The sequence below is a fragment of the Gymnoscopelus braueri genome (assembly GCF_963280865.1).
Source record: "Gymnoscopelus braueri genome assembly, chromosome: 12".
Lineage (NCBI taxonomy): Eukaryota > Metazoa > Chordata > Actinopteri > Myctophiformes > Myctophidae > Gymnoscopelus > Gymnoscopelus braueri.
This window is the reverse complement of record NC_137614.1, coordinates 31,656,249-31,671,674: the sequence shown is the minus strand read 5'-3', so window position 1 is coordinate 31,671,674 and position 15,426 is coordinate 31,656,249. Positions and strand designations below refer to the sequence as shown.

At 40.2% G+C, this 15,426-nt stretch overlaps 1 protein-coding gene across 2 annotated transcripts; it reads right to left on the bottom strand.

The window, feature by feature from the left end:
• Positions 1–1,180: 1,180 nt before the first annotated feature.
• On the bottom strand, positions 1,181–13,543 carry nt5dc2 (5'-nucleotidase domain containing 2). 2 transcript variants are annotated; one of them, XM_080445394.1, is made up of 15 exons: positions 13,211–13,543; positions 11,390–11,404; positions 11,220–11,278; positions 11,056–11,130; positions 10,845–10,900; positions 10,557–10,650; positions 8,810–8,938; positions 7,762–7,822; positions 7,231–7,333; positions 6,864–6,965; positions 6,296–6,377; positions 5,533–5,619; positions 4,570–4,710; positions 4,247–4,311; positions 1,181–3,207 (listed from the first exon to the last, which is right to left on the bottom strand). In XM_080445394.1, the coding sequence occupies exons 1-15, from the start codon at positions 13,482–13,484 to the stop codon at positions 2,946–2,948; spliced, it is 1,605 nt and encodes a 534-aa protein (XP_080301520.1). In that variant the 5' UTR covers positions 13,485–13,543; the 3' UTR covers positions 1,181–2,945. The 2 variants fall into 2 exon arrangements, with proteins under 2 accessions (XP_080301520.1, XP_080301519.1); XM_080445393.1 differs by having other exon boundaries at positions 11,220–11,404.
• Positions 13,544–15,426: the final 1,883 nt, after the last annotated feature.

Genomic DNA, 15,426 nt, shown 5'->3' with positions numbered 1-15,426 from the left:
AGTCCAGCACCAAACTAGATCAGTGTTTCCCAACCTGGGGTCAGGGCCCCCCTCGGGGGGCGCCAAAGATCCCAGGGGGGGACGTGGCCTTGTCTGGTTGAAGGTAGTCCAAAAGTTTATGCATGTTGCACAAAATAATAACTTGCATTTTTGGGTCATTACATTGTCAAAAATAGATATTTGTCAAAAAGTAGGAAAGAAAGGCTCACATGCTGTGTAGATCTGCTATTTTTGCTATTTGTCTAAAAGAAGTATGTATATGGTGCTTAAGTGGTTAACTTATTTGAAAAACAGTGTGGCTGTGTGTGCGTGCGTGCGTGTGAGGGGTCTAAGCATGCGTTTTATTTGTGGAAAAAGTTGGGAACCACTAACTAGATGAATAAAGACTACTGTAATCAGATGATGCACCTCAAGAATGATCACTCGTGACTCCACACGACACATTTTCCTGACGGCATTCTCACCCTTTTAGAAATATCCGCAAAAAGTTTCTTTGTGGCAATTGCAGAGCCTCAATATAGGACCATCCATGTCCATGAATAGCCTACAAGCTGACAGGTTATTCCCTCTATGCAGCTGTCATTGTAGGACTGCAGATCTCTGACATTGTGGAATACCTGCAGAAACTCAGCAAAACATCTGTACCTGAGGCCATTTTCTCTGAGGTAATAAAGGAATGGTGGCAGAGGAAGTAGGCCATGCTTGAGTAAATAACTAGGTTGGAATGAACCCCACTGCCCACACGCTGCCAGTCTCATGCACACAGACTTGATGCTAAATCAAAACTAATTGGGGAATTTATGGAAGAAACCATAATATTGACAAAAGAGATAACAAGAAAGAAAAGGAAGTCTTGGATTACACACACACACACACACACACAGTAAATATGGGTTTAAATAGCTTTTTCACGAAATGTAATTAACATTAAGCAGTAGAGATATGTTAATTGTCCTTTTATGTTCACTACCCCGGCCCATTCGTGTGTGTGTACAGTATAAGCCATGTCCTTTGTTAGTGGGTTTGTCATGCCCATGTTGTTGCTGATTTCCTGCTGTTTCCATGTTGTCAGTATCCTCATCATCCTCTCTTAAGGAAGTTAGGCTACAGGTGACTCACGTACATTAATAAAGTATGAGCATTGAGGTAATACATTTTCACACATTTAGTAATTGTAATATACAATGTATAAATTCTTACTTTATTTGTTAAAAACATATAATTCAAGTTACAAAAAAAACAAACATGTATGGGCTTATTTAGTAACCACACCCCAAAAAAGGGGAAATACTGTACAAATAAGTAAAACATTTACATAATGCTAACAACTATGTAAACTCAACTATTGATTAATGCTAAACATATCATCTCGACAGTACACAAAATGATGTCAAGAAGAAATTCTATTAAAAAAAGCCTTATTGGTATACAATTTCTCCTTAACACTTAAAGTTGTAACGGTCTATTGCAGCATACAGCATGCATAGGCTACAAGACCCTGAACGTTCCATTGTGCGTAACATCATGCGCTCATCTTCTCTGAAAAGTAGGCTACATCATTCCATTCAGCACCTTACAGTCACCTCTACTGGGTCAAAGACAGACCATTTACCGGACGGTTGGTGTAACCGTCTGGACACCTAGGCTGTTAATCCAGTCGGACAGCGTGTCGTGGGTTCGACTCCCGTTCCCGACGGTCTTTGCTGCATGTCACTCCCCATCTCTCTCCCAATTTCCTGACAGCCTACTGTCCTATCAATAAAGCCATTAAAGCCAAAAAAAAAATCTTTAGAAAAAGACAGACCATCCAGTTTCTAGTAGGTCGTCACTCTCGGCATTCATCAACAGCTATGTGTCCTGTTGTAAGCAAAGTGTCTTTCACCTCCCTAATTATAAGTTGTGGATAACATTATCAGCAAAATAGCTAAAGTAAATGTAAAACGGTGAATAGAGCTATTAAAGTATTGCACCTAGGCTGGCTGATATGACACACACCGACAGCAGGGGGTGTAATTTTGTTTCCTTAGCTAAGTCCAAGACAAAAAAAAAGAAAGACTAAAGGCTATCTCCGGTTTACTTTCTGTATCTTCGTGAAGTAGGTGGCCGTCTTTTTTAGGAGACCGGGTTGGAGCAGGTTGGAGTCTTATTTCCAATGGAAGAGTGAATGTGAACACAGCTTCTGAACGATATTTAGCCCCATGGTCACTGGACTAAATATTGGACCCAATCGTCACAAGCCACTCAATCTTCCCAATATATTCATGCTAAAATGGCTTTTTTCAGAGAGTCAAATCAGGAGAAAATCTACTTTATTTTCGACCTTTCTCTGTCCCAACAAAACACGAGAGATCGGAGTTCGCGAGATCAGACGGCACCCCCTTCAGGAGACCATTTGTGGGATTTGTGTACCATTTCGCCTCTAGTGGCTCCACTTGGGATGGCGTATTTTTAATAATTGAATATCTTTGGCTAACTGTGGGCCGGGCCATTAACAGAGCCCTTTGAGATTGTCACTGTGCATAACTGTAGTCCAAGGTTTCCTGAAGGTGGAACAAATATGACCCTTTCATGTGCATTTCTGGTTCAAATCTGCTACCGATCCAATCAAAGCTGTAGGAAAATGAACCGGGTATTATAACATGATTAAGTCTGATTTATACTTTGTTGTACAATGGTGTCACGTGGTGAAAATAGCCAATCTACAAGCTCACAAAGTGTCGTATCGCGATGCTTTGAGCTTGTACTTCAGCTATGGCATTTTCAAAACATTTTGAACATTTTCACCATAATGACAAAATGGGGACACCCGGTTGAAAGTGGTTAAGGTCTATATGGACAATACTGAGTTTACCTACAGACATCTGCAAGAGATCTATCTAAGAAAGCCTGGTCCAGTTACTCAGTCAATGTCAGATGTTAAAGGAGACATGGAAAAAGCACCGAGTTCAGCGTATCTGTGCCATTTCCTCCAAGAAGGGCGTCTTCATGCAGCCTGTGCAGAGCTGGTCCATCCACAACGGGGCTTCATGCTGCAGGGGTGTGCGGCGCGGGTAGAAGGTGAAGGAGAGGTCATAGTTCATCAGGCAGCTGATGGAGGCCATGTAGACGTCAGAGTAGCGACACAGATGACGTGAAAAGTAGGTGGGGTTGTGGCAGGTTCGAAAGATGCTGCCAAATTGAGGGTTGAACAGGTTTTTGGTCACAGCTCTGTCAACCGAAGCAAAACAAAATTAGAGGTAAATTCCCCTCTTCAAGTCATAATCAAATTCATAAATCACTTTATTCAATAAATGCACAGGTAATGGGACATAAAACAGTAATACACTACATAGTGATAAAGTGTATGAGAACCGCTAGGAATGTGTCTCGTGCACACACACACACAAAAACAAGAGAGTTAACAGCAGTGGGATTATAGCCAATTCAATAGATTGTGCAAACAGTGCTAGACATTATTGTTGGGTGAGGGTATGCACTCATAGCAATCTGATGGAGTGTTTGTCTTTCTTTTTGGCTGTTATCTGGGCCAGTTTCAGGAAACCGCAGGCCTGCACTCCATGTGCTGTAAAAGTGTTTATCTGCAATACTTTGATTATCCAATATCCACCAACTGTCCTTGGTCAGTTGCTGCACTTCACATGGTCCAGTTAATGTCTTTTTTCATGCTCTGTACATTTTGTGTATTGTGAGCATTAAGTGCTTTCCTGGTATATACTTTTGGGAAAGCAAGTGATGTACTGTACTAGCTGTGCAGGGTCAACATTGTAACATTCTTTTCTTGCTCTCTTTACCCTGACATTAAAGGGACAAACACTTAAGGTGTTGATATGCATTTCTGTTCATTATTGATGATTATCATCGTCTACTTTATAGAGACAACAATATTTACAAAACAACCCAAATTTTAGGAAAGTTCCTGTGTGTAATTTGGACAGTCGCTGACGTTTCCACAATTCCTGTGATGCATTTCGCAAGCAAGTAATGGCCCGGCACGCCTTTATGTCAAGCTGATTCATAATATTCTGAAAGATCACCATTTTCCCACGGCCACCGAGGGTAGTGGCAAAAAAAACAAAACAGGAAGTAAGGGGTTTTCATATTCACACATTTTCCCTGTGAGATCATTGGGCAGATTATTTATGTTTTCACTGAGCAGAGTATTCATTTTTTTCGACACCATAATTGTGACTCGAGTCCAAATCATGAGACTCAAAGTCCACAACTCTGCCCTACGGTATGAACTTACCGAAGCTCTTCCCTTTCTTTCAACCATTCCTCCATAACTTTCTTTGCTTCTGGATCATGATGAACCTGCACAAGAAAGAAAAAAAGAGTAAATTTAGAATTAAATCTACTTGCCACATTAAATTACATTTGGCAAGAGTGAAGGAGTGAAGGGTTGCACTCAGAGTGACAAGATAAGTCTGTTTTTATTTGTCCATATGCCTAATGAATTAACAAATGCTTCGGCTATCCAGCCCTCGTCATGACACACACATTAAAATGTATATTTCTTAGACATTTAACCTGTATGTAAGCAGTAAGGCTGATTGAACTCTGTGGATGTACCTGCATGCGTTCCACTAGTCCTGTAAGTGCCTGAAGCCAGGTCAGACTGAATGAATACTGTTGTGTGTTCACAACCCTCGTCTCCTCCTCCAGCTCTGGTACAATGGCCGCAGTCCTCCACCCGTGACGAAGCATCAAGTCCTACAAAACAACGAGAGTTGTGCAATGTAGTCAGCTGGCAACCATGTATCAGGTTAGATAGCTAGCCAGGAAATTGCTATAACCACATAATGTCCCATGGTCTCCATGTCACAAAAGGTTGTGACATGGAGACCAAATTAAATAAATTATTAAGCAAATGTAGCCAATGAGTAAATGCTGACAACACTGTCACTGCTATCTCAATACTGATCACTTAGATATGTATAAATACACCAACTAGAAAGGTGCACTCCATGGAGCGCAGATCTCCGCCAGCCTTTTGAAACAAGCTTGTAAATTAATTGTGTCTTTTAGTAGGCTACAGAGGTAGGTGGACATCCCCTGGCATGTGCAGCTGTAACGCACCTTCACTATGTCGCTTTTGTTTATCTCTATATATTAGATATTAGCTCTGGACGCACACACATTCATGGACAATGGTGAGAACATAATCTCTGGCCCCGCCCACAGCGGGCGGAGATATTATATTAAAAATAATACAATCAGTAATGAACATCTAAGCAGAACACCTCAAACTGTAAAGTGTTCTGTAACGTCATTGTGTTGAATTGCATTAATACATTTCCCTTTTCTTGATAATTGTGAGTGATTACGCCGAGTGCAGCTGTCCAGTTTAGTGTGTTATAAACCCTGTTCTAAAACGGTTAGTCCCAGTCCTTGATTGGCTGGTTTCCGTTTAGTGGACGTGCTAAAAGAGACTATAATCCTTAGATCAATTTATATCAATCACAGGTTTTGTTTCTACAGTGATCCAGCATATGTAGCTGACACTGACACCAAATGGACAAAACGTTTACTCACTGCCAAGTCACTGTACAGATGATCCCCAAAATAGAGCACCCTGGACCCTCTCCATCCCGTTAGTCTGAGGAAGTCAAAAAGATTCCCCTACAAAAGAGTAAAACCACATTTCAAAACAGCATGTTATAATTCTGGATCAATAAATAGTATGGTAGTTGCAAATTTAACACATCTAGAGCTAGATTTTTGTGCATGACTTTTACATTGGACCTGTTTACAGGGATATGACCCTGCATAGCCAAGAACATAGTCACTGATATAGGTAGAGCAGTGGTTCTCAACCTTTTTACCAGATGGTCTGACACCTGGAAATATTTGGCTTTCCAAATACCAAAATGTTGACCCAAGGTAAAATACAATAGCATCATGGTAAAGGTATTTGCATTTATAGTAGCATTTTAATAGTATTATATGTTTTTTTTTAATGTATTTGATTAAATTATAGGAGATTCCCTTTTGCACCACTAGAGGGGGCCTCGTGTACCACTTAGTGGCACGTACCATAGTTTGAGAACCAGTGTGGTAGAGCATTGCAACATGAGTCCCACCACCAACAGGTCTAAAATGTCCAGTGGATTTAGTTCAGCTACTTAGATCCTTAATAATAATAACTCACACACTCATTCCAACAGGGAATCAGAGCGAAAGAAAAACTCCACCCTGGTCTGTAGTGTAAGCACAACCAATAGGAAACATTACTTTCCTTCCATACAATCTTTCATAGACACTAATGCAAAAGGGACTATTATCTCCATATCATTACCTGCTTGTAAATCTGACCCTTATCCAAGCTCTTGATCTTGTCCCATTGGAGGTCACCATTGGAATCCAAGCGTCTAAAAGGTCTGATACAACATTTACAATGAAAATACTAGTAACATGTCGACCCTAGAACAAGTGGTCTCATCACGAGAACAATAATGATCAAATACAAGTTGATTTGTCCCAACTACTTTCCAAAAGCTCTTCACACGATGCTTTCTGTAACATGAAAGTCTGTTGCATAGATTACAACAGAAAAACATGTCAATAAACCCTATAGCAAAATGGTAAATAGTAAAATATGCTTAATTTGTATACTTTCAAAGTTTTTATAATAATCAGGATGGCAACTTGGTCCTTTCAACACACTTAATTATGTATTCTGGAGATTTACCTACTTCCTTATGAAACACAAACATGAAGGACAACCAAAGCACATCAAATAATGTTATCAAGTAGCCTTGATTACGGCTGCTTCATAACTGCTTGACAAACAATTAAAGTAAGAGTTCTGATAATCCAGTCTAAATGCTAATTTCTAAAAACATTACGATGGTCATGGAACTTACTTGACGGAGTCGTTGAAAAAATTGGGCTTGTCAGCTTGGACAATAACAACGTCAAAGAAGTCTCTCCACTCTTTACCTACCATGTACGTCATCCCTTTGTCTCTATAAGAGGAGCAAGACATCATGAAGCATTAGTTTTTCATTGCATTGGAAGGCTGCCATCTATTGTCTATCTGCTACCCTCAATTTACAATTTACAGTTTTATTTTGTATTTTTTGGTTACTTTAGCAATCAGCATTTCTTCATAGTTCACAAACAGAGTTTAGTTTCTTTGACTAGTTTGAACCGAGCTGAAGGAAACTTAGTTTGTATGCATAGATTTAATAAAAAAGCTGTATTTTTGTATTGATGAGGAAGGTCACTCACACAAAGCTGAAAGGGCTGTTGGTGATTAGGAAGACCTTCTTCCCACTACTGGCCAAGCGGTCCAGCACGGCATGTGTCTCATCTCCATGCGTTATATATTTCTCTGTAAAAGACAGAAGAGAACAGAGAAGCATCTCAGACCAGAGCCTGCATGGTCAGAACCTCCTTCAACTAGCAATATGTAAACACTCCAAATCTGGTGACATGGAGGAAATTCCCTTTGTTCCGTGGAGATTATCGAGAGACTCATTGTTAGAAACCAGAACCGTGAGTAAGAGTCACAAAATCCTTACATAACTCCAATCCATTTCCTCCAAGCAATATGTACTACGCTACAGCCTATTTAGTACAAACCATGAATCACACTTCACTACCTGAAAATAAATAAATGAACCTCACATTTCATTTGAAAGGTATTTCCTGAACTTTTAAAGGATTAAAAGACCTCTTTCCAATATAGACTTTTTTACATTATATTTCCTAAAGAGATACAGTTAAATATCAAAAATGTTAACATGAGCTTATTCTTACCCAAATCCTGCATAACCCACTTGTACATGTAGCCTTGGATATGTACCATCGCAATCGCGTCCTGTGATCAATAGGATAACATTGATAAATTCAACAATGTATGCTTCCAAATTTATTATAAAGCTAAAAATAAAATGTGAAAACTTGTTTAAAAGTTAAAGAATTCAAGTAGAGAGAAGCATGGATTCAAACTGTAGTCATTTCTTGTATAGCTCAGAGGTTCCCAAACTTTTCCATGTCAAGGACCCCAGAAATAGTCATAGATCTACAAGCTCACAACTCATCGCAACACATTGTGAGCTTGTAGATCGGCTATTTTCAAATATTGTTTGAAACGTTTTGAAAATGAGTGAAACATTTAGACAATAATGACATGCCCACAATAGGGCCTTCAGGTTCAAAGTGGTTTAACTGGCCCAATAATAGTATGAATTAAATTTGAGTAAACAGCTCCCACTTTGAAAACCTCTGCCGTAAAAGGCTGGTCACAAATAGTAGGAAACAATAAAATGAGAAACTACATCTGAGCCAGTCTTGCAGTATTTATTTTAGAGTGCCGCTCTTTCCACTTAGGTGGTTTTTTGATTTGAGTTGTATACATAGCTGAGCACCCACTGCCTAAACTAAGAAGGCATCCAGAGGAAGCGCATCGTTTTTTCTTTCTTAGTAGGAAACAAAATGTCATTCACTGCAATTAACAACGTCCGGCAGAGTAACAGTGAGTTGTGTTTTGTTCTTGATTAAAAGCTAATGTGCAAGCCTTGGCAAGCATGAACAGCCACGATCCATTTATCTTTCTTTCAGTTTGCCAGTTCCTGTCAAAGGGGTATCAAGAGACCACAGAGGAAAGGGTCAGGCTGAAAGAGGAATAAACTACTGTTGGCATTCCACACAAGCCTGTTTTTCAAGGAAGTCAGCTTGTAAACAATAATCTCTTGGTTCCCAACTTTTTGCATGGAATAAAATCGTGTTCCCCCAACTCTAATCCAGCCTAGTCACTGCGTTACTGCTAAATAATATTTACACTCTGATGGTAAATAAGACTTACTGAAACATCTTTGTAGAGATGGACAGGGTCATATTCAATGTTGTTGGATATAAAGTATTCGTTGGCAGCTGCAAGTAGAGTCATCTCCGGAATTGAGAACACATCCATGAACTGCTTAATCATGGGTCCCTATGGTAGAAACAAAACGTCACAAATGGGATTGAAGGTATTTGAAAAAGGGTTCAACAAAGTAATTGTTCCAAGTCAACATCATAGGAAGAATCCAGGTGCTACCTGATGATAAATCTACAATGACACCATTAGACTCTCAGACATTATTGCAAATCTATGGCTCATATATGATTTAAACACTAAAGTAAAAGTTGAGTGAAACTGCTGCACTTTCCCTGGCTGCGGCCTCTTCAACCTGGCAGTGAATAAAATGCCTCAAGGGGTTTTGTAATCCGATAAAGGTAAAAAGCATGCAAATCAGTGTAAATGAACCAAAGACACATTGAAGATACCACAATCCCCGGCACTGGGGTTACTTAGTGACACATTTGGCCACATTGATGAAACCTAGATCCAAATCCAGTCCTCCTAAAAGAATCAGGCTATGTGAACAGAAACAAACACTGAGAATTAAAAAAAAGACTTAGATTCTAACTTAAAAAAAGCTTGGGATGCTTAATATCACAGTAATAATCATCAGATCTTAGTCTCATGATAGCCAGTATGTTAACCATACCTTAGCGTCCCTCTTCTGGGCATGTCTTAACAGTACATCCATTGTATCACGGAAGGAAATGATGAGTCATGCAATCACTGTTTGACGCAGTTGGCTTGGGCAATGTATATCTGTCATAGTTTGGTATATCCATAGTTATATGTGTAATGATGACTGTGGTGCCAATGTGCAACAGCAATGAGGGACAGCATGTACTGTACTGAGGTGGACTATGACCGCACCCATCCTTTCTTCAAAACACTACATGTGACAGATTGCGCAAATTAAATGTTCGACCAATCTCACACAATGTTCTATCGGACATTGGGGATCTACTGTATGTACACGGACGGCAAAACATTTTAGTGATAAGAACGATAATTCTGATTCCCATCACTTTCTGCCCCTCTGTTTGCGTTCGCTCAGGAGCAGCAACACAACCTTCTCCAGAGGACAAACAACCAGCAGCATGAACGTTCTTATTGTGGGAGTTGAGGATGGAATAAAGAACAACATTGTTTATAAAGACCTGCTCCGTCTATAGTCATTCAAACACGTTTGTAATAACTTTGTATTGATAATTAAATAACATTCTGCATTCATGATCAATTCTCTAACGACTTCCACTTTTAAGAAATAAAACTGCTGACTACATCTTTACAATATATATGATCAATACAATATAGATGATTACACTCAAATGTGATGGGGGAGGGGTACAGCCTGGAGAGCTTTCACGTACAAAGTTTTTTTCTAGTTTGGTCAACTGTCCAATGTTTCCCTTGTCTTGTCGAGGGACAATAAAACCAGAGGCCATTAAAGCAGCAACAAAGGGGTTAAATTAATGAAAAATAACAAACACAATTATTAACAATAATTGGGATTGCATTAAGGAAAATAATACATTGCAATACTACATAACTTCAGTAGCATAACTTGGTTCTTAAAACCCTCACAATTCTTAATATCATATCCCATGAACATGCACACGTTCAACCATTTCTGATTATTTTCTGCATCTAGTTTTGAGTAACATTTATCCTGACAGACGAAATGCTTCTGAATGAGAGGAAGTGGTACCTTGCCATAGAAGCCGCTGACTTGTTGCAAGGGCACGTGTTGCGTTCCGCCGTAGAGTTGCAGCACTTCCTCATCAGGGACAGGCTTCAGTCCTCTGGGAAAATAATAGCATATTGTGGAAATGATTTTCTCTTGAATCTATGGATGGATGTATCCATCCATCCATCTAGTCACTAGACTAGATGCAAAATATTTGAATGCACTTGATACTAGTGCAATCAAATATGTTGCATGATACACTATTGAATAAATACTTAAGATTATCCAAATGAACGGTCGGTCACACACCTGTATACAGTGCCCAGTTGGATATAATGGAATGCATCTATTTTCAGCAACAAACCCTACAAGACATAATCCAATAATATCGTCATTGTTTATTTCAAAATGATAATTATAATGATTTGATTCATATAGCACTTTTCAAAACAGTTTACAAAGTGACGTGCGTACAGCAGTAGAGGATTTCGTACAGGTGTATTAATGTACTCTGACTTGCCTTTTCAATGTCATAATGAAGGCCACGTGCAGCAAAGTTTGGGATGTAGTCATAATTGCTGATTCCTTCAGGATACTGTTTGAATACATGTGGTTCACATTAATGATGGTGCCACAACAGAAAGGACTTAATTAACATATTTTGGATTACAATTGTTTGCAAACCTTGTAGTGTTTAATAAGGAATTCTCTAGCTTTGTTGTAGATCATTGTATCCAGTGTGTCTGAATACAGGGCCAGTGTGTAATCATAATCAAAACCATAGATGTCCACTTTCCCCAAGTCCACCTCATTGTTGGCATAGATGTTAGAAGGATTGAGCACTTTGCACAGACCTGGTGGAAGGAGATCTGTGGGGATCGTTTGGACCAGTTGGTAAAGAAAACACATCATTTTAGTTAATGCTGCAATATAACCATAACCACTTGAACCTTGCATTGTCAAAGGTATTTAGCAAAACAGTTAATTTCATCATTTGATATGTGATATGCTGCATGTATTGAATTTATACCCCTTAACATGTTTGAGTGAAGCACAGGATTTAGCTCTTTTTCTAGCCCTAGAATGTCTGTGATCTTACATTTCATGTATTCCAAATACACAGCCATAGATCGGTTCTATCCCGCCCGGTTAGCAGACTGATCTGGGCGGCATAAAACTTCACAGGGCTGCGTGTGTACTCACCCAATAAATAATTTCTGCGACTAGGAGTCCGATATTGTCCTCTAGTTTCATATCCATTCGAAAGTTCTGGCAGAAAATGTGTGTTTAGTAAAACATCTCCACGAGATTCGCACGGACAACATTCTCTGTCAGCGACGGGGCTGGACCTGAAATGACTGCTGAACTGAACATATATGAAAACTTCCCTTGGCAACAGTCTGTGTTTGGGAAGCACAAATGTATGGGGCACACAATTGTCAGGTGCGTTGTGATTGATGTGGGGTAATTAATCACAACACTTGTCAAAGCATAATTTGTGCTTATTTGGAATACATGAAATGTATGTAAGATCACAGACATTCTATGGCTCTTTTTCCATATTTAATGTGAGTGTAATTTTCAATAACCATATTAACAGCACAACCTAAATAACATGAAATTCTCTAAATAAATGTATGGTATTTGCCCTTATGTAAAGTGGAATATTACTGATACACAAAAGTGACTTAGTTAAGTTGTATAAACAAAATAAATCCCTCCAAAGTCTTTGAATATACAGGACAGGTATGTCATGCAGATGTCTGGCAGAGATCTTCATCATTAGCCCCCCTGCTCCCCTTTGAGGGGTTGCATGACACCCCTGTCCCTACTCCCTATGTGATGCATTGTGAGCTTGTAGATCAGTTATTTTTGGCGAAGATATTTGGTGCAGAAATGCAACTACTAGACTAGACTAGTAAGGGTTTTAAGTGATTGATTGGTTTAATTATTGTGGCACAAATGAACATGTACCTAGCCCCATTTGGAACCTCTTCCTCCGCTGTATAGCTCCGAGATGAGGTTCCACTGCGTCGGTTGACGGCAAAGTGCGACACCGGCGAATATTGGCCAATATTGTTGATTCTTACTCTTTTCCGCACATTATATCCAAAAGGTAAAGGTCAACCCCCTGCTCTCAGATGTTTTACATTTTAGCGGTTAAGAACATTTTACCGACGGGTTGAAACAAGGGTTTAAATTGCTTTTTTAGTCAGCCTGTGCCATGTTTTCCCAATACAACCTTAACGGGAGCAGTACTGCGCATGCGGACTGGCCACAGGCCGACTAAAAGAAACGATTTAAACACTTGTTTCTTTCAACCTGTCGGTAACATTTTCTTTACCGCTAAAATGTAAAACATCTGAGAGCAGGGGGAATACCTTTACTTTTTGGATACAATGTGCTGAAAAGAGTAAGCATCAACAATATTGGCCACCGTTCGCCAGTGTCGCACTCTGCCGGCACCCTACGCTGTGGAACCTCATCTCGGAGCTCCAGCGGAGCCTAGTCTTCTCTAGAGACAAAATCAAAGTGTTTACAATTACAAATACGCCAAAACAAAGGTAACTTTTTAAGTATTTCAAACACAATGAAATGAAATTCAGTGTTGGAATTAAACCATGTAGAAAAACGCCCCTCACAAAACAAACAAACAGAAACAATCTGACACCTACCGTGCACAAGTCGTTTCAGTTCATTGTACTTTGCCCACAACATAGTTTGTGTGTCAACCTTGGGAACAGAGTAAGATAAGTTTGCTCGCCCATGTCTGGGTGTCAGGGGAGGTTTAACGCTGGATGAACTGTCTTTTGTCCCATGCTTTTGTCCATGTTCCAGAGCTGTTCCCGTGGACTCATGAGCTCCTCTTGACGCCACGCTCATACCGAGGGCCCGGCTGCTGCTCTGCCATACCGTCTGGCCAAATGTCCCCAATGTCCTGCACGACATGTCCCCAAAAAAACAAACTAATGTTTGAACAGATCTCCCTGCCAGTCTCAGTCTGCCTCGTACCGTAAGTACTAGGCTACCAAAAGTAACCAAACCCTGCCAGTCTGCCACTAACTTACTGGAAGCAGATGTGGGCGGAGGCTACAGCCGCAGCTGAGAGGTTGTTTAACCAATGGCATTATGGCATAAAGTCAATTCCACTGATAGTGCATTTTAATTGGTTACAGCATGTGTTTACAGGCCACTGTTTGACCAATAAGGATTGTAGGCTCGAGCGTGCGCTGCGTGCGTGCACTTGTCTTGGGCTCGTGCGGTGAGCTGTGGATTTTTTAACTAAGGGGGCTATATTTTATGACGTCACGTGCGCGCGCACGTGCACGCGCGCGCGCAGGCATGTGCACATAGCAACATGCCTGCATATCCAACATAGCAACATTATTTTCCTTTTTTTTATATAAAAGACCTTTACATATATTCACCCACACATAAGTACTTAAAATAATCAATCAACTTGTCTTTACTTGAATAACTTTTTTTTAAAGACTTACATTGCTTTTAAGTAGTAAAGTAAAAAATAAAAAAAATACCCTTTTGCTACTCACCAAAACAAAGACGGTTTTATGGAGTTGAAAGCCTACTTTACTAAATGGGAACATGTGAGTCCCCACCTCACGTCTAAAATACACTTTTTGGCCAGAAAAGAAAATATTTCACCGGAATTAAAACCTGTTTTTCGTTACTCCACAGTGCCCTCTACAGATCTGGTCAATGGAATTTTCCTATTAGACCAGATTCTTCCTTCCGGTGAAATATTTTCTTTTCTGGCCAAAAAGTGTATTTTAGACGTGAGGTGGGGGCTCACAGTGTTCCCACTTAGTAGAATAGGCTTTCAACTCCATTAAACCGTCTTTGTTTTGGTGAGTACCAAAAGTGTATTTTTTATTTTTTACTACAGACGAGAGGCTGCGCTACCGCGGTGCGAGGGGAAGAATCGAAAGTACCATAGCGTTAAGGAGAACTCCTTCTAACGCTATGGACCAGAGCTAGACAGGGATAACTTTGTGAGTGTCTGGCAGGCTACTAGCTCTTGTCCTCTGCTAAGCGATTAACCCTTTCACACTCCATGGCTTTAATGTTATGCAAAGCAGCCAGGTTGAGGCCATTGTTAAAGGTGTTAAAGACGGCTCGCCCCCATAGAGGTATAATATAGCTCGCCCCTGACGGTGCGTTGTTGTGTTAATGATTGACGGCTCGCGGGCGGCTGACGGTGAGTGCTCGCGCGTGCATGTGGAGCTCGTGCGAGCCCCCAGCCTGGGAACTAAGGGGTCGACGACCCCCCGTAGCACCCCCTTCAGCTCAACCCTGCTCGTGCCCATGCATGCCAGTCTATGATGCCACTGCTCCATCCATTGCTCTAGTCTCGATACTCTCGTACAAGCTTTTCAGCTTTTGGGGCCAACAAACAACACGGGCTGTTCGTTTTACTTTGAGGCTTTTTCTTTTACTTTTGAGAATTCAAATCCGCTGTTCATACAGGAACATTTCATTTGCTTCAAGTTGTTTTTCAGCAGTGAGCAGTGATGAGCTGTGGATTTTTTAACTAGGGGGGCTATATTTTCTGACGTCATGTGCACGCGCACGTGCACGCATGTGCACATAGCCAATCAGCTCAGTGCTAGTTGAAATACTGTATTCAACATGTGATTTTTAATGTAATTATATCTTATTATTTAGTTGCATTGTTAATTTGTTGTTTTTATTTTTGTTTCAATTAATTAATTATTTTATTTTCCTTTTAGTTTTATATAAAAGCCCTTTACATAGACTCACCCACACATAAGTACTTAAAATAATCAGACAACTTGTCTTTGTCTTGTCTCAGAGAACTGGGTCCTCTTCTAAGCGATCCCCTTCACACTCTGCAGTGCAGAGACTGTTGTCT

Coding starts and splice junctions, on each gene's coding strand:
- nt5dc2 (XM_080445393.1), bottom strand. CDS start 13,484: ATGTCGTGCAGGACATTGGGGACATTTGGCCAGACGGTATGGCAGAGC. Junction 11,131..11,219: donor TCCTTATTAAACACTACAAG/GTTTGCAAACAA, acceptor GTATTCAAACAG/TATCCTGAAGGAATCAGCAA. Junction 5,620..6,295: donor AGGGTCAGATTTACAAGCAG/GTAATGATATGG, acceptor ACTCTTTTGTAG/GGGAATCTTTTTGACTTCCT.